At 39.4% G+C, this 19,054-nt stretch overlaps 2 protein-coding genes across 2 annotated transcripts; both read right to left on the reverse strand.

The window, feature by feature from the left end:
• Positions 1 to 222: 222 nt before the first annotated feature.
• ptger1c (prostaglandin E receptor 1c (subtype EP1)) lies at positions 223 to 3,624 on the reverse strand. Its single transcript, XM_055005121.1, has 3 exons — positions 3,301 to 3,624; positions 721 to 1,644; positions 223 to 608 (listed from the first exon to the last, which is right to left on the reverse strand). Exons 2-3 carry the CDS (start codon positions 1,642 to 1,644, stop codon positions 366 to 368), a joined length of 1,167 nt encoding a protein of 388 aa, XP_054861096.1. The 5' UTR covers positions 3,301 to 3,624; the 3' UTR covers positions 223 to 365.
• Positions 3,625 to 4,788: 1,164 nt separating this feature from the next.
• LOC111573672 (adhesion G protein-coupled receptor E5) lies at positions 4,789 to 12,984 on the reverse strand. Its single transcript, XM_023277948.3, has 19 exons — positions 12,613 to 12,984; positions 10,845 to 10,925; positions 10,475 to 10,645; positions 10,223 to 10,375; positions 9,955 to 10,101; positions 9,559 to 9,681; positions 9,409 to 9,452; positions 9,214 to 9,318; positions 8,815 to 8,968; positions 8,431 to 8,553; positions 8,126 to 8,316; positions 7,886 to 8,050; positions 7,576 to 7,770; positions 7,130 to 7,347; positions 6,961 to 7,021; positions 6,783 to 6,874; positions 6,384 to 6,552; positions 6,189 to 6,284; positions 4,789 to 5,825 (listed from the first exon to the last, which is right to left on the reverse strand). Exons 1-19 carry the CDS (start codon positions 12,641 to 12,643, stop codon positions 5,784 to 5,786), a joined length of 2,361 nt encoding a protein of 786 aa, XP_023133716.2. The 5' UTR covers positions 12,644 to 12,984; the 3' UTR covers positions 4,789 to 5,783.
• Between the last annotated feature and the right edge of the window lie 6,070 nt (positions 12,985 to 19,054).

Below are 19,054 nucleotides of genomic sequence, written 5' to 3' on the forward strand. Positions count from 1 at the left end.
TTGATTAGTCACTGCCACAGAAGCACCGCCCCCCCCACTGGGTTCTCTGTCCAGCAGCTCCGCTATTTGTCAAATCCGGAGTCTGTCAAGCTTTTCTCAATTCCGGTTGGTCTTAATGAATCCCGCCCAAATGCCCAACCACAGGATTTGCAGGTGGCAGCCAGCTATTGATGACAGAAGCAGCACAGACTACTAACTAAATGTTGTGAAATGAATTTGAACTCCACTTTTTTTACGCTGTCACGTGCAGGCTTACAAAATATAGACTTCACCAAACCGTTAAAAATAACAACAACATTTACACTCATATATTTTTCACAACATACACGAAAAAAATATTATTTCATTGCACAAGAGTGAAGTAGTCACTGCAAACTAAAGGCTTGTCTGCGTGCTTCTGCACAGGAGCTGTTTGCTGTCACTGTGTTTCTCCGTGTGTAGACACCACAACAAAGTCTGAATAGCACCGTCCTTCTGAGTAAGATGTAAACCCAAGGGTCTAAGATCTGGTTCCAGGAGGCCATACGTAAGCCCAGAAGAAGGAAGCCATCTTTCACAGGACCTGAGGCTCTGTGGCTTTGGTTGAGCTGCACCACAAGAATGTGGATCTACAAGGCAAATTAAACATAATTACTCATAAGGTGCAAGTCATACTTTATCCACTGTAATGTAATTGCAAATCTAATACTCTAAAAATATAAACAAACCCATCAAACTCACAAGAAAGGGGCTCCAGCAGACACATAAAACCACAGTGATCGCTGCCAGTTGTGTCATCATCTCCACGTCCAACGAACAAAATAAGGAGGAAGACGACGCAGATGATGTACGATGATCACAGCGAACTGCAGGTTTTGTAATAACACTGTGGGACTTCATTCTGGTCTGCAGCAGCACCAGACCACTCAGGATGTTGCAGAGCAGGGAAAAGGTGAGAGCAGTGAGGCCCAGACTTGAGAAAGCCAGAGCCAGATTAGTGTCCGCCGCAGACTGTGGATCATGGATAGGCAAGAAACACCACGTGCCTGGAAACTGGGTGGTATAAGTTCCCACAGCAAACAAAGGTAAAACAGCCAGCACAAGAGCAAGAGAGGAAAGAAAGAACACAACTCGTCGTGCATGAGCAACTGATATCATGGAGGCATGGAAAAACGGCTGGGTGATAGCCACACAGCGCTCCACTGCCATGGCACAACCAAACAACAAAGGGCATAAGCCAAAAAACACCATACATGCACCGAAGATATGACAGAATATACTGGTGGGCTTCATGGCCTGTGTTTTATACCTCTGATGTACGTGCAGATACAATGCAAAAGCACCTGGAACCACATGGCCTCCCAGGTCAGCCAAAAGCAAAGCCACTGTTAGTAGGAAAAATGGTGCTTTGGAGTGGCGGCGGAATCTAACATGGGTCTTTGCCAATATGCCCAGAGCAGTGAGGTTGGAGATGGCGCCGAAAATCATAGTGAAGCAGGACATCCATAAACCTGGAGGTTGGAGCGGTGGCGAGGCGCTATTGTTCAGCCAGGGACTTGGCTGATCAGATGAGTTCATCTTTAGGTTCTGCTGGAGGATGGGTGGTGTAGAGGAGGTAGGAAATGAAGCAATAAGTGAAGAAAACGCCATCATCTTCGTTATCATCTACAGAGGAGTGTAGGCAAAGTTTAAATATGTGCATTAGTTCAAACCATGTCAGTTTTTTGCTCATATTTTTATTGTGATGGCATCTTAAAGGCTTGTGATGGCATCTTAAAGGCTTCTCAAGGACTCAACAGACCACAGTACAATGGAGATGTCTTAACAAAATCATGACCAATGGATGCTATGTGATACATGCTTCACTTGGTAACTCAAAGGCTCATTACAACAAGCGGTTTGAAAGTCACACTAGGGATTTAGTCCTTAATTAGAAGAACCATTTTAGCCAAGGCAGTAATGAGAAGGAGTGGATGAAACCCTGCCAGAGCTTTTCCCCAGCGTTTTTAGTCTCTGCCTTGAATACAAGAGCATGCATTAAGTGCTTGCTTGGAATACATGAACATATGCACTCTCGCAAATGGAAACTTTCAAAAACATGACTGTTCATTGATATTACATATGAAAGATCAGTGTGCAGCAAGGCCAAGGCCAGGCTTCAATTCAGAAAATACTGTATTCATCAAAGAAACAAAGTTTGCTGCCTTGGTTTGGACATATAAGGAACTTAAGTCATTTTTAAGGCGGTTTGCACAACAGTCTTGTTATACCTGTTTCATAAAAGGCTGTTAGCACACATTTGTTTCCACTCTTCAGATCTCTCACCTGCCATGAAACTCTGCTCAACAACTCCTTGCTCGACTTTTCCTGACTTATGACTTGATTGCTGTTATTTAGGTTTGGGCTGAACTGTCATGATGCCTCACTGTGTATGTCTGTTCAAAAGGGAGGATGAGATTTGTTTTAAGCTGCGGGATACATAATAGCTTGGATTCATTCACCTATTTTTTTTTTAAGTTAATTACCAGTTTAGCTTGACACCAAGCACAGTGTGAAACTAAACTCAGTTAAAATTTTACACAGAAATTTTGGCACAGCAATCTTATCTTTGTTTTTGTACTTGATATATGTCATTAAACTTTAACCAGCAGGGTGTGACAATTTGCATAATCAATTTTCACCCTGATGTGACACCAGGCTTCATGTTTGTGAACAGTTAAATGTATTCACACTCCAGAAGGATTTCAGTAGAACAGGTTTGGTTTGATCATTTACAGCTTGCGGTGAGATAGCACAGAAAGCCAGATGCTTTGAATCTCTCTTTGTGTTTATGCTTATCTGTTTCATTATCAACCTCTGCATAAACTGTTGAGGTTTCTGTTGAGCGTACTTACATAGAGAGAAGCTATTTCTCTATTTTTGAGTGAATTATAGAGGAACTGAATGAGTTGCAGGAATCCCGATGTTTTATTCAGGACTGAGAGGATGCAATAAAAAAGAGCCGTGAAACAAGATTTTGTTCACTATGGAAATTCTTCAGACATGATACTGGACCCCATATTATTTCTCAAATGCCACAGATTTGCATCTCTCATTTTATTTTTATTTTCCTGTGCTTTTCAAACAAAACTAAACATTTCTAAACAATTCAGGTAAAATAGCTTTCCTACAGCTTCAAGTCTTTAGACATACACATGCCTTTTCCTTATATTTTGCATTTCAGTTTTTACTTAAACTCATATCTTACAGGAGAGGACTGTGCGCAGTGTACTATCTAGTTGTTTACCATTAAAATGTTTTTGAATATTAAATGAAACTTACCCCAAGATGACTCCAGATGAACACTGGATTGTTTTGGATTCCTTGAAATAGATGAGAGAATGAATATACCTGTCTGATTCTCGCATTCAGTCATCACTCTCGATCTCACAGTCGTTTGCTTTCATTCTTTTCCTTTAATTTTTTCTGTCCGATTCGCTTTCTGCCCGGTCTGACTTTCTCCCTCTCTCTCCCTCTCTCTGGAGAGTTGGCAGCTATTTTATCTCAACATACTGGATCTGCATTTTCCATTCTCCTTCCCAGTGTGGATGTGTTCCTTCCATCTATGCATCCTGTTTGCTGATCCATCGGAGCAGAGCATAGTATTGATCCACTGCTGGCTAAATGGCTGAATGCTCATATGCAGAGAGCTGTTGCTAACATTGTCTTTCTCAAATTCTCAAGGGTAGCTCAAAAAATAAGAGATGTCTATATTTTGACTGGGGCTATGACTATTATCATCCATTGCTACATAAACAGAAGTTATCAGAGGAGTTTGGAACAGCATGTTTAAACGTCTCAAGCATTCACTAGAATATGCTGAACATCAGCCTGACAGATACTTTAGAATATTTTGCGTCTAAAAATAATAAATGTATTTTAAAATGTTCCAAGAGGGAGAGTACAAATCAAATGCTTCAAGACGGACTTTTCTAAGGTTGGAAAATGTTTAGAGAGGGAATCTGTAATGATACTTTATAGTGTTACAGAGTAAACATGCTTCCCTGTTTGCTTGTTAAAATGAAAGTACCAGTTTTGAGACATCAGAGCTGTTTTTGAGGCCATCACATTCGTAATCTCACATAAACAGGAAGGAAGCAGACAGGGTCTCTCATTTCCTCTCTGTGTATAACTGCTCCTGTCTTTTAAGTCAAGCAGGCAAATCCTTGGTGTCAAACATGAAGGTGTAAAGAAAGGAAATATCACTGCACAGGTTTCACAATTATTTTCTGCTGGTCTATAACAACAGAAAGATTAAAGTTTGCATTTTCAATTTTGGAACTCTGACATAAACACATAAATAAAACAGTAGTTAACTTAGGGGCTGCACAGTGGCGTAGTGGTTAGCACTTTCGCCTTGCAGCAAGAAGGTCCCTGGTTCGCGTCCCGGCTTTCCCAGGATCTTTCTGCATGGAGTTTGCATGTTCTCCCTGTGCATGCGTGGGTTTTCTGCTGGTACTCCGGCTTCCTCCCACAGTCCAAAAATATGCTGAGGTTAATTGATTACTCTAAATTGCCCGTAGGTGTGAATGTGAGAGTGATTGTTTGTCTATATATGTAGCCCTGCGACAGACTGGTGACCTGTCTAGGGTGTCCCCTGCCTTCGCCCGAGTCAGCTGGGATAGACTCCAGCCCCCCCCGCGACCCTAGTGAGGATTAAGCGGTGTATAGATAATGGATGGATGGATAGTTAACTTAGTTTATTCCCCATTTTAGATCAAATAACTTAAGCTCAGTGGTGGAAAGAGCATTACACAGAGGCTTTAAACATGAGGTACATCAAAATATTTATTTTGTTGAAAGCTCCCAGGACAAAAGATGAAAAGGCTTACAAACAATTAAAACATCATTTAAAATAATGCACACTAGGAAATATGTAACAGGCGAACTGGAAATAAAAAGTCTAATCATTTTAACCTAACAAAACAAATGTCTACAACTGTAATATTATTCCAGAATACAATATTATCTTTGAAATTCCAGTTATGAAACATTTATTATCTGAACTTGACAATAAACAAACTTTTCTTAAATATTTAGATAAAATACACAGAGCATGAGTGCAGTCAAATATACATACATATTGAGTTGCTCAGCAATATATATACAAACAAGCAATAAAAATATATCTCTGTCTTATACTTGTCCTTCTCTTTTGGGTCATATTAAATGTTAACAATTTAAAGATTGTGGACAATAGAAAGTGCTTGTGTCAGAAATATTTCTTAGTTTGCCTCTGCTGGTTCAGTAAAGTACCTGGATGACACAACAAGCATTATTATGTATACCTGATCAAGCAGGATTTCACAAAGTCACCACAATTTTGTTCCAAAATCAGCTAATATTATTTTAAAATGAAAAGTTGGAAGTTTTGTGCATTAATTTTTCGAAACTTAATTAATGTTGTGTGTGTGTGTGTTTAGGGAAACACAGATAAAATAACTATATGCATTAAAGTAAAGCACATTATGGGCTCTAATCATCTGCAATGTTAACAGCTTTTGATGACAATAATAATCTGTGTCATGTTAATGCTGTCAATAGTCTTTTCCATCCTTAATTTGCAGTAGGTTAAATTATTTTATTTCAATAGATAATCTAATTCTTTAAGACCCACTTATGATAAAGAATGATACTATTTACAAAATTTTGCAGCAAAGGAACTGGTGCATTAGCCATTGACTGGGAGATCAGTAGTTGACTGTTTATCTGACGTAGCAGTGTTCAGCAAATCAGACTTTTCTCCCAAATCACTGTTCAGCCCCTCAAATATGAGACTCTCCTGTGTCCTGGGTGCTCTTGGATGCCTGAGGATGATGCAAGAGAGGGATAATTCTGTCAGACATGAAAAAACACTAAACGCGCTTTCATTATCAGGACAGACTTTGCTTTGTCTCTAAGATACAATACGCTTTACTTTGCCCATAATAACGCATCATCTTCAGAACCTGTGGAAGAATTAGCTGTTTGCTTTTGCAAAATCTTCCAATTAAACTTGCAATGACTAAAGCTCATCCAGTCTCTAGCATTCCAATTACAGATCAAATGTTTAACTATGTTGTCCACGTGCATAGTAAATGTTGGGTTTAATTTACTGTTGTTTGGAGAGCAATGAAGGCACCCCTTATTTAGCCAAGACCCACTGCAGTGAAATATAAATAACTACTTACATGTGCTTTGCTGGAATGGGAGGAACTGAACTCTGAGTAGCGCTTCTTCTGAGGTGCACAACATCTGGACAAGATGTTTCCATACTCTTCTCTCACCTAGAGTCAGAATACAAATTGAGTTTTGACACCAAAAGAGGCAGGAGCGCAGTTTTTTTTTTCCTTTTTGTTTGTTTGCTTGAGAGTAACATGACAAACCTGTTTGGAAAACAGACAGTGCATGACAAAGATCATAAGCCCCTGAAGGCTACCAAAGATGGTGAAGAGGTAAGACATGACCACAGTGCCCTCCTCAAACTGGAAACAACCAAAGATCCACATGGTGCCCAGCACACACAGCTGAGCCACTGCAGTAACGGTGAATGCCCTGCAGGAGGCAACAAAGATTCATACAGGTCATTTCTCCTTTCTACAATACTCTGACCTTTACTTTGACCTACACTTTTTTAGGGGTTGTGGGTGATTACACTTTCATTTCTTTCTCCTTTGTGGGAGAGATAATACAGGAAATTATGTTTCCCACATACAGAAAACATTTCTCGCATTTATTAGAACGTTTGTGTAGTGCGTGCAGCTTGTGGGTTAGTGGTGACTTACTTTATCTTCTGCAGCTTGTCCAGGTCAGGGTTTAAACTTGAGAATTTCTGTGCCAGTTTCCACACAGTGATGAGAAAAAAGAAAATGTTTACCTGACAAAAGACAACAGAGATTAGCTTTAAAAGAAATTAAGTCAATTTCAGGGACATTTTAACTTAACAATAATTTTCTTACTTACAGAGATGATGACACAGACAGGGCCAAAGAAACTCCAAATGAATTCCAGTTTTAGCCAACAGCTGAAATGCATGTTGAGAGTTAATTGAGCTGACCACATTTCAACATAAGCTGAGATTCAGGATTACATTAAAAATGAAAGGAAATAAATGCCAGTAGAGGGAACTTACTATTTGTCAGTGCCGTATCCTTCGGCATTGGCTAAGGCAGAGACAGCAACAATTACAGCTGGGACTCCATATCCACCTGCCATCATGTAGAGGGTTTTGAAGCTGGTGTTGAAGACCAGGACTACCATCCTGAAGAGCTGTATGCCCTCCAGACACATCCAGCAAAATGCTGCCATATAGAAGAAATGCAGCATCCCTGCTACCACTGCACAGCCAACCTAAAGGGGAGAGATGAAAGCAGTGAAAATGGGACAAAGGATGATGAAAAAATTAGGAGAAAGGCTCAGGGAGAAAGAACTTGCTAAACGGTTGTTCATAAATCTTTAGGCCCTACATAAATCATTTAGCAGCTGTGCTGTGACTTAGTATCCCTAGTTCTGGTTTATATGAAGGTGGAATAAACCTTTACTGCCCTCATCTGGGCAGCAAGCTGTAATAGTATTTACCCGATTCTCTGTTCGAGAGATGCCTGCGAGGAAGATCAGGTTAGCAGTGAAGAGGCTGATGCAGAGGTGAAGGTGGATGGTGGTTCTTGGGCTTTGGATGGAGCGGATCATTGAGAATGTCAGGATGCAGATGAACAGGCAAATTAAAGAAAGGGACAGACCCACCCAGGTGATCAGCTGCAACTCAAACTTGTCCTGTTAAGAGAGAGAAAAACTGTTACGTCACAGTGCCCAGAACTGGATTGAAGTTTAAATTGTAAACACTAAACTATATGGTTTAAATCATCCTGTATGTATACAAAGTTTTAACCTTCATCTCACAGAGGGACATGAGCACAGCAAAGCTGCTCAGATGGTTACAGGAACACACAGTGTACTCCATGTTGGACTCCACCACCTCACAGCCACGTGCAGACCATGACCCTCCTTTCTCCGAGGAATCCCAGAACACACAGGTGTGTGAAGTTTGATTTGACTGTAAAACAAGTTAATTGACCAGAGTAAATGACCATTATGTGACATCTATCTTTCAACTGTCTGTCTTTCTTACCTTTTTCAGGTGGTACAAAGTGAGTTTGACCTCCTCTTTAAGGTGGCTTGTGTTTCTGTTACTGACAGCGACAGTGACCACTTTGGAGTTTATCTTGAAACTCTGGTTCTTTTCTGGTTTCATCCCCCCAGAGAAGCCATTTGCAGAGTTTTCCAGGTTTGAATAGCTCAGCAGGGACACTGTTGTAAAGCCTATTATAATAATAGCAGAATAACACTGGGTTAAGTGGACATCTGTTACATTTGGAAGTAGGATGTCTTAATGAAAGTGGTTACAAATGCGACATTACTAGGCATCATTAGTACCTGGGTAATAGGAAGGATGTCCAGCAGCCACTTCTAGCTGGATGTCCAGCTGAGCTTGCTTAGATGATAAAGTCGTAGCTCCTTGGGGAATGACAGACCCTTTATGCAGCAGATGCTGCAGCTCTGGACCAAGAAACAAAGATAAACTTTGTGTGAACATGCACAGTGTGTCTGTTAATACTTTAGATAATCAGAAAATAATAGGTGAAATCTACCAGCTACTGTAAAAACATATCTTAGATTTGAGCATGTGTAAACCCCTTTTGAGAAGCAAATTGCTTTGATAGTTAGGAAAAGGCTAAGACCTAAGTGTGCATATCTTTGTGAATGGGAGAAAACAGCTATTTTACTTTATGTTAATATCTATTAAATCTAATCATTAACCTGCATGATTAGAGGATATATTTGTCCTTGGGGACTTTACGAAGGGTCCTATGAGCCTCAGAGCTTCCTCCACCAAGTCCAGAAAGGTGGAGACTTCCTTGTTAGTATTGAAGACTCCACTGGACAAGACCTTGTCGATTATAGACAGCAGTAACTGCAGCCAACAGAGAGGAGGGGGAGAGGCAGTGACGTCAGTATGTGCAGGGAAAAAAAGAAACAGAGTCAGACCGAGGCAGACTTTCAGGCTGCACACTACCTCAGGTCAATATAAACAGTCTACAGTGTTGTGCACAAATATCTAAACACCATGTGACAGAGCTCAAAGGAGGGTAAGCCTTCCTGTTTCTGTCATGGTAGTAAAGAACTGGGCGTTTTGCATTTCTATTAATTTTTTTGTACCTTTAGCATGATGTCCCCGTCGAGCTCTTTCGGATTTTCACTCTCCGTGAGGTCCAGACAGCTTTTGTTCAGCTGCCTCATGAAATCATGGGCAATGGGAATTAGCTGGGAGAGGGGTTTGGGGAGGATGAAACAAAAGTGTGAGACAATAAACATTTTAAATATATGCACAACAGTGAGTGGTGGGTGACCTACCTCTTTTACATTGTTTGCATCTTTGAAAACATCACAGTTTAATTCTGTGGAAACAAAAAGCTTATTCAGTGAAATGTGCTTGCTGATGCAGAAAAGAAACATCAGATTACGCTGGATGTCACAAAAAGTTGAATGCTGTTGGGTTCTTGCCAGTGCAGCGAGACGTTTTGTTGCCGTAGTTGGTGAATCCTGCATGGCATGCACAGTAATGACCAGTGGCTTCATGGTGGCAGGTTCCATTTCCGCAGATTGTCTTATCAGTCATACATATGTCTAAAATGGAAACATATTGGGGACAGGAAAATGGTTACATTGTGTATGTCAGTCAGTGCCAATGGAACAATACACATCCTGGTGCACTAGAATGTTTATATTCAAAACAGTGCTGGGTAGGTTTTTAAGATAATGAACAAAGCAAAAAAACTAAAGCAACAAGTTAGTCAAGTTAGTATTTTTTAGTCTGCCTAACTCCCTTAGATATTTTCTAAAACACTGTGAGAGTCATGTCTTGCGTTATATTTTGCCACATTATGTCATAGTCCTCACCTTCACATTGCTCCTCATTTCCAGAAAAGGTAGATTTGCCAGATTTAAGTCCAAAGCCAGCGTTGCAGACACAATGATGACCACCTGGTGTGTTGACACATGCTGCATTCTGACCACAAATGTTTTCCTCTTCACATTCATCACGATCTACATCAACAGGAAGAGGAAATTTAAGTTAGAAAGAAAACCATCATTAAACCACCAACCATCAAATTAAACTAAAACTAGATGGTCTAAGACTGCAGTACGGAAGAGAACAGCATGTTACCTATGCATTTCACGTTGTCACCATAACGAAAACTTTCCACTCCAGTTGTGGAAACGAATCCATCATCACAAATGCAGGAATAATTGCCAATTGTGTTGAAACATATGGCATTAGGTCCACAGATGTCTTTCATGTCCGAGCATTCATTAATATCTTAAAGCAAAGGATAAGGACAGTACTGTCATACTGAAGTTTCAGCATGAATCATACATGAATCAGAACCTCTGCCATCATTGATTGAAGATATCTTACCTCTACACGTTGCAGATGATCCACCGGTAAAATTCACAGTCAGTGTTGATGACCTGAAACCTTTAGCACACTGACAGTAGAAGCTGCCATTTGTGTTAAAGCATAGCGTATTTTCTCCACATTTCCCAACATCTTCAGGATAGTCTTCATCAACAGCACAGTCATTCTCATCTTCAATAAGGACGGAATATGAAACAGATGGATACCACATTAATTGGTACTTTTGGAGCCCGGACTTTTTACACTGGACAAAAATTAACAAACCATTTGCTTATACATACTTTCTCTCCAAAAGGAAAGCTGCACACATACCACAACATTCCTGCTGTTCCATGAATGATTAAATACAAGATAAGTTTGTTTTTCGTACCAATGCATCCTTCATCAGAAGTAATAAATCCTGCAGGGCAGTCTGACTCAGATGGGACAATGACAGAGGAGAGGAACAGAACTGAAAAGCAAGCAGGGAACTGTCAGTCATGTATAGCCCATTACCTTCTCAACAACAATCTAATCCAACATTTTGTTTTTGTCGCTGTAAAATACAGTTGTTTCAAGGAAACCAAAGGATCAATTTGATGACATTTATAACATCAGAAATATTATACAGGCTCTACAGATAAGACGTATGCCTTTATTCTCTACCCTCATTTCCTCAGATTGTTCCAGTGGCATCTGCACCATAATTCAAAATGATCAACACATGGGAGAACTGTGCTTCCTATGGGTGAGGAAACATCAGCTGGCATGGCGCAAGCACAAAGTAGCGCTAAATGTGCATGCTCTAAGAGTGCAGAGTCAGTTCTTTGGGGTTTCCTGAATGACACCAGATGGGTGTAGTAAACGGTATATAAAAACAGGAAGAAAGTCTCATTATACTTTTACATTATAAGCCTCATCAGATGATTCAGTATCATCCTTAAAATAAATAACTAATTCACCATCAGTCAGTTCATCCTGCTCAGGTAGCCTATTTGCTGCCACATTAGTTCCCTTTGCTGTTTGAAAAAACACATCCTTCAGCATTTTCACTGTTTGTTTTTCCTTTGGGAGGAAATAATTGCCTGTAAAAACTGTTGGCTGCGTGCAGAACCACCATGGCTTAGCGGGAAAGGGCAACATGTTTTTGATGATTTAGGAGAATTGGCCATTTAATTACCGCGTTAAGGAGAAACTCAACACAGCGGCAGAGAAATCCCACAGATAACTAGCATTTTGGCAGTGTAATTGCGGAGACACACAGACACACCATCGCAAAGGTATAAATGTTCACAATCAGAAAAGCCACTGGCAAAAAGTCATAAATATGACCACATAAAACTCTGAGGACACTTCACAACATGGTGTAGATAAAGGTTATCTTAATATATATGAAGAGGAACCATGTAAAAAAAATCATTATCTTATATTGTAATCATGAAATTATGAAATCTTACAGTTCAGCGTAGATATTAGAATCTACCAGTGTTGATGTTTGGTGGCATGGCAACAGAGTTCTTTCTTAAAAAAGCAGCTGTGTGTAACTGTGGTCATTATCAGGCAACAAGTTGCGCGGCTGCTGTGAGATGAGCTCATAGTGTATAAATATCACTATAAAAGCAGAGGAACAGAGGTCCTCTGTTCAGTAGCACCCTGATAGCGGGCTGTTTGAAGAAAAGCTGCAGTGTTCAGCATCTCTCTCCCTTCATTTCTTCTAATTTATCTGAGCTCTTTCTCACATTCTGGTTTCAGGGTCTTAGCTTCTGCTGCAGCTATTTTCAAATTGAGTACAGTTTGACTATTTTAATTTTACAAGTTATACTGCTGATAAGACAGCTGGCTGACTTGATCAAAGCGAAAAGTTACAAAAGAAAGTATTTACAGCAGGAATTAGAAATCAATATTATTACATAAAAGTGACGATTACAAGACATTAGCTCTTTTAAAAAAGTTTGAAGTTGATTCATACAACATTTTTTTTCGTCATCATAGATTTGAATCTATACAAAACACATACCTAAATACCAATTCAAAAAGGTTTGGAAGGTTGTGAAACCATTTGGTTTCCTCTTTCAGAGCACACAACATTTTTTTTTTAACTTAAAGCAGATGATTTTCCATTTTAACTACTGTGCAAATGGTTGACAGATGTGACTCACCCAGTATCAGGAGGTTCCACCTGCCCATCATGGTGAAGAAGCGAACAGTGTCCAGATCTGTGTAAGGAAAGTTTAAACAACCAAAACATAAACCTCAGAATCCTCTGCATCCAGATGGTCCAGGTTTCTTTTTTCCCCCTTGACTTTTTCCTACGTTTTCCTAGTTGGTGTTCAAACTTAACAAAAAACCCCAAAAAAGAACCAGTTCAATTAACGGGTATGGAAAAAAGTAGTTCAAGTATATACTGATACCAGCAAATAAAAATGACACAGACTGATGCAGTCTCATAGAATGACCACTCCTTTTTCTAAGTCTCACTGTTCCTGCCTTCCTCTTTCTGCCCTTTGAATCTTCATCTGCTCTCACAACTGAGGTGACATGCTGAGATGACTAGATTTTTGGAGGAGGGGTTTCTCTCTCTCTGAATCACGCCTCTCACACAGAGGTTTATGGGGGAGCACAGCCTGAAGTTTCAGGAACTCTTTCTCTTGTTGGGTTGGGCCAAAAGGAAATAGTTAGGCCAACGCACTCGATTATAGATCCATGGCAGCAATGTGTTAGCTAACCGTGTTGTTCTACATCTTTCTCCACTGTTGGACTCTATGATTAGGGGACAGACATGAGGTTAAGTAAAGTTTGAATTGTCAGACTGGTCATTGTTTTACAAAATCCTGCCGGCTGCCATATCCTCCCATAAGCACACAGCCTGCTGACTATGACGATGACATATATATGACTTTTGCCTCTGCCTGCCTCTCTCTGAGACAATGCAACGATTGTGACAACATTGAGCTTCATTTGGAAAAAAAAAAAAAAAACTAACCAAGGAAAGCCTTTACCATTCTGTTTTTCTCACACAGTACAGTATAGTCTGTATGTAATTCCCCATTCCCTGAAGACAGAACTACTGTACTTCTATTCAACAAAGGCCCAGCTGAAGTAAATTGTTCAGGTCATGGAAAAAAATGCTTGCTGAGGGGCAACAAAAAATGTTCCATCTGCTTCTACAAATCAAGATGTTTCTAAAAATGGTAGGAAAGAATTAAAAAAGGAGATACAACTTTGTGAAACTCCACTAGATGAAGGGACATAATGTTCTTTATTTCCTAGCACATTTTTGTGATTGCTACGCCTGCATGAAAAGGTGTCACCACTGCTATATTTGACTTTACTTATATGCAGAGCAGTGTGGGTGTGCTTTAGCACCACAAATCTGAGGAAATTGCGTCATTCTGTAGGTGTTTTTGAGAGCAAACTAATGAAACAAAACTCATTTCTGCATTTCAGTAGCTTTACTTGTTTCCAACTGTGCTAATGATAACTTATAGGTAGGGTGGATGCTGCATTATCTCACCCTTTAAAACAATGAAATGGGCTTTGAGCATAGTCGGTCTGGGAACATAGAGGTAACAGACAGCAGCTCTTCGGGGACCATTGGTATACCCCATGGTATATATGCACTACCAGTCAAAAATCTGGATACACCTTCTCATTTAATGGTTTTTGATTTTCGTGACTATTTACATTATAGATTCTTAGTGAAGGCATCTTCCTTTCCCAGGACAGGCCTCATGTGAGCCAGTATGGTCGTAGCGCTTGATGGTTTTTGCGACTGCACTTGCGGGTACATTCAAAGTTTTTAAGTTCTTAAAGTAATGATGGACTGTTCTTTCTCTTTACTTAGCTGATTGGTTCTTGCCATAATATGGATTCTAACAGTTGTCAAATAGGGCTGTCAACTGTGTACCAACCTGACTTCGGCACAACACAACTGATGGTCCCAACCCCATTAAGAAGGCAAGAAATTCTACAAATGAACCTTGACAAGACACAACTGTGAAGTGAAGACCATTTCAGGTGACTACATCATGAAGCTCATGGAGAGAATACCAAGAGTGTGCAAAGCAGTAATCAAAGCAAAGAGTGGTTATTTTGAAGAATCTAAAATATCAAACATGTTTTGACTTATTTCACACTTTTTTGTTTACTACTTAATTCCATATGTGTTCATTCATAGTTTTGATGCCTTCAGTGAGAATTTACAATGTAAGCAAACATGAAAATAAAGAAAAATCATTAAATGAGAAGGTGTGTCCAAACCTTTGACTGGTAGTGTATATGCCATGGTAATGTCAGTGCGCTACCTACGCAGGTGTGTGACCTAAATTTGTTTTTCAGAGGAAATTATTAATTCGTTCCACCAGTGACATAGGCTTTGCAGCACATCCACCATCCAAATTAAGCATGATTCAAAGATTTATCGAGCGTAGACTGGTATAGTCAGGCTGACATCTTACTGTAAGAATCAAAGAACTCCAATTCAGTCTGGAGAAACTACTTAAAACAGTATATTTTTACAGTTGAAAACAAGTAACCATCATGCAAACATAAAACAACATTTTGACTACTATGTAGTTTTGTGCTACATCATCGCCTCTGTGTCGTCTCTGTACTCTGTGTAGAGTAAAAGCAATATGAAACACAGACTGAAAGCAGTGTAAAGGTGCCTATGAATAACAACATGAAGCACACTGTGACTTCAGACAGTAAAAATCACTTTCATAAAGACAATATTTATGTACTACAGAGAACAAAAAGTGGAAGTAGAGTTGAACGAGCAAATGAGAACTGTTCACCAGGGGATATGAACAGTACATGGTGTATTATGTAAGGTGACTACTGATTTCCAATGCCCTGTTATGTGGTGACAGCATAAGTCACAGCACGTGCTGTGCAGTGCTGATGGAAATGGTAATAAATAATCCAGGAGTACAATAAGGACAGATAAAATACATGCTACTGTACTCTTTTTTAAACAGCTATGAAAGTCTTAAATAGAGGTAGAAATGCAGTTTATTTACAGTATTATTAGAAATGATTGAAAAGGGAAAACAGATAATAAAACAGTTGACTGAGTGCAACATATGAACACATTGTTTGAGGTAAAGTGTCCTATTTTATACTGAGAGGTAAATAATATGACACGCACATTATTATCATTGCATTTAAGGATGCTACTTGGGAAGGATATTATATGCGCTCTTCAGTCAAATCTGTGCCTAGCATGGTAAATCCTTGCAAGGAATAATGAGGTCAAAGCCCAGACACCTAATATCACCTTTGTACATACTATGTATTCAAGTGATGAATCTGTTCCACTCCAGCTGGCTGACTGCCTTGCTACAGTTTAAGTTTGGCTTCTTTTACACAGAGCGATTTCCAGCCAGTAGGATCATGGCAAGCATCCAGGGCTTATCCTGTTATCTCACAACCTTCTTCCTGCCCATACCAAGATAGTATACATATGGAGTTTTGGGTGTTTTGTGCTAGCAGTGTTTGTTTTGTTTTTGTTTCTTTCTGAATTCTCAAACAATGAGGAAGGACCTCAATGTTGCCCAGCTGTCTCAACAACTTTCTGACATAGCCTGAACAAAAAGGTCAGAATGGAGTCTGGTCTAACTGCTGTGTCTGTGTCTTACCCTGATGACTGTTACTCAGATTTTTCTGTGTTTAAAGAAAGTCGCAGTCTGAAGTGCATCAGTGAATATTTCCAGAGCTGTCACACCAGTGATGTAACCATTATGGGTTCTGCAGTGTGGAATAATGCTGAAGTCATTCCACTTGCAGTAAAAGTGATTTTAATAATGGCTGTCAATGCCTTTTATGTTTCATTATTTCTCCTGCACCAGCAGCCACGGTTAGCCCAGCTTGAAAAATATAGTTTTGAAAAGCTAGTGAAAATATTTTGGAAATGGCTGGACGGTACATGCTGGAAAGTGTTGCCCCACCACACCATGTGTGAAACATTCACTATACAGTAGTTGGCTCATGGTTAAGCAAACTGCTGGCCTTTTAGTTTTTGAACCACATAGAGCTATTGCTGACAGAGCTGTTAGTTCCCACTGACCCACTGTGCAGTTCTTGTTTGGATATGAAAAGAAAGACAAGGATGGACTAACTAGTAAAATAAGGACAGAATGTCAAACTGTTTGTCTTCTTGCCAACTTGTCCCTCAGTGACTTTTCCACTGTCGGAAACTATAAAACACTAAAAAAGGTTTTATTGACAAATTTTCATTTCCCCTTTTTCCCTTCAGCTTCCCTTCTTTTACAAGGGGCCTACATCAGAAATAGGGCACTGCTTGATACTGTATCTGCCAAGATTAAAACTGTGTTCAGACATATGGCTAGACTTAAACTCCTGAGTGCAAATTTACATTTTTTTGACAGGTTCTTGTTAGTGGTCTAGGTGAAAACATAAAACTAGAGTAGATAAAATCCTTATCAGTAGAGTCTCTGAGATCAGCAACAACCTGTCAGGAGAGCCTAATTTATATATTTATTTTTCAGTTATATTTTATTACTCTTATTTTAAAGGCTTATCCTACTAGTTTGTAAATATATATTACTCTGAAATAAAGCTTACTTAGACTAATTTGCTTAAGTGAGTAAATATACATGAGCTCATAATACTGCATTGCAATGTTTCTGTAAGGTTGTGTATGCAAGGTATGTCTGGTGATTTCCTGTCAGTTTTCACATTGCAGTCATGTGACAGGATAAGATTTTCAAGTGAGATGTAACATGTTACAGTAGATCACCATGGTGAATAAATAAATACCAAAGTATGGTGCAGTCATCTTTAAAGTTTGATAAAATGTTCATGTTAAAACATCTGACTTATTCTGATATGAAACAATGTACAGGACAACACCAAATTAACCCGCTAGCAGCCTTTGCACACAGTGTTCTGTGTACTGAATTCTGTCACAATATGTGCAAAAGGACATTTCCCTTATATTGCTGAGAAAAAAATAGTTCTCATGCACACAGAGGAACTGTGCTCATTTAACACCACTCCTTCACACCATCCAGCTGACGTTTTATAACAGTGCTTGTCTCACAGCGGAAGAGTGGGTGAAAGACACATTTTGTGTTGCAACTTGAGATATGCTGATAACTTTTTTATGATCACTGTGGCATTTGTGTCCAGAATATTTCACACTGTAGATTTTGCCCTTATGGTAAAATATTTCAGAGGAACTATTACAGCAAAAACTCTTTATCGGGGTGCTGGAGGTCATGGTCTGTCACCTTCAGTAAAATCAATGAAAAAGGGGAAATAACTGCAAGGTGGAAGGAAGATGGCTGTTGCGCTTAGCTGTACATTTCCCTTTTCCTCTTATCATATGATCGTGTGAAAAAAAAAAACGCCTTTAATGTCTTATCAAACATAAAGTGCTTCCTGACTGCCACTGAAAAAGGATGTAAGTGTAAAGCCCCTCTCTAGTCATTGATTACACCTCTAAAACACATGTTTATGTATAAATAAATATATATATTTGTATATTTTTCTATGAAAATAATCACTTTCCTTCCTCAAAGTGTCTTAGATCTGACTGCATTGTTGGCACCTGCAGAATGAACAGGTCTATTAAGATCCGACCTCTATTTCCATCCACTGCTCACTTGTTTGTCAGCTCACCTGCATTGAAAAACTACTCTACACTACATAACTGCAGGCAATAATATGGGAGTAATTCAACCCTACATGTCTGAGTTATGTATACACTACCAGTCAAAAGTTTGGACACACCTTCTCATTCAGTGTTTTTTATTTAATTGTTTTGGACATTGTAGATTAATACTGAAGACATCAAAACTATAAAAGAATACATACGGAATTATGTTGTAAACAACAAAGTGTTAACCTTCAGCATAAGTGTACAATGTGGAAAACAATACAAATAAATATAAAGCACTGAATGAGAAGGTGTGTCCAAACTTTTAACTGGTAGTGTACACTACTGTTCAAAAGTTTGGGGTCACTCAGAAATGTCCTTATTTTTGGAAAAATAAAAAGACTTTTTTTCCCCAGACATTGCTAATGTGGTAAATGACTACTGTAGCTGGAAACGGCTGATTTTTAATGGAATATCTCCATAGGGGTAGAGAGGCCTGTTTCCAGCAACCATCACTCCTGTGTTATAATGCTACATTGTGTTAAGTAATGGTGTTGAAAGGCCAATTGGTGATTAGAAAACCCTTGTGCAATTATGTTAGCACGAGCAAAATTGTGAGTTTTCATGGAAAACATGAAATTGTCTGGGTGTACGTATGTCGAAGACACCTGGGTCAAAATCAAAGCCCAAGAAGTAGAAGTCTTCACAGAGCACATTAATTCGGTGAATAGCAACATCAAGTTCACTCAGGAAGATATGAAGGATGGGCAGCTGCCTTTTTTGGAGTGCTCAGTGCATGTTGACGAGAATGGAGGCCTCAGGAAACCGACACATACAGACCGATATCTGCTGTTTGATTCCCACCATCCACTGGAACATAAACTGGAGGTCATCAGAACGGAAAGGAGAAGGAGTATTCTCACATTAGGAAACTTTTGAAAGGGAGTGTATATTCAAGTTGGAAATGGATTCTGAAGGAG

This window comes from Amphiprion ocellaris, chromosome 19 (assembly GCF_022539595.1).
Source record: "Amphiprion ocellaris isolate individual 3 ecotype Okinawa chromosome 19, ASM2253959v1, whole genome shotgun sequence".
Lineage (NCBI taxonomy): Eukaryota > Metazoa > Chordata > Actinopteri > Pomacentridae > Amphiprion > Amphiprion ocellaris.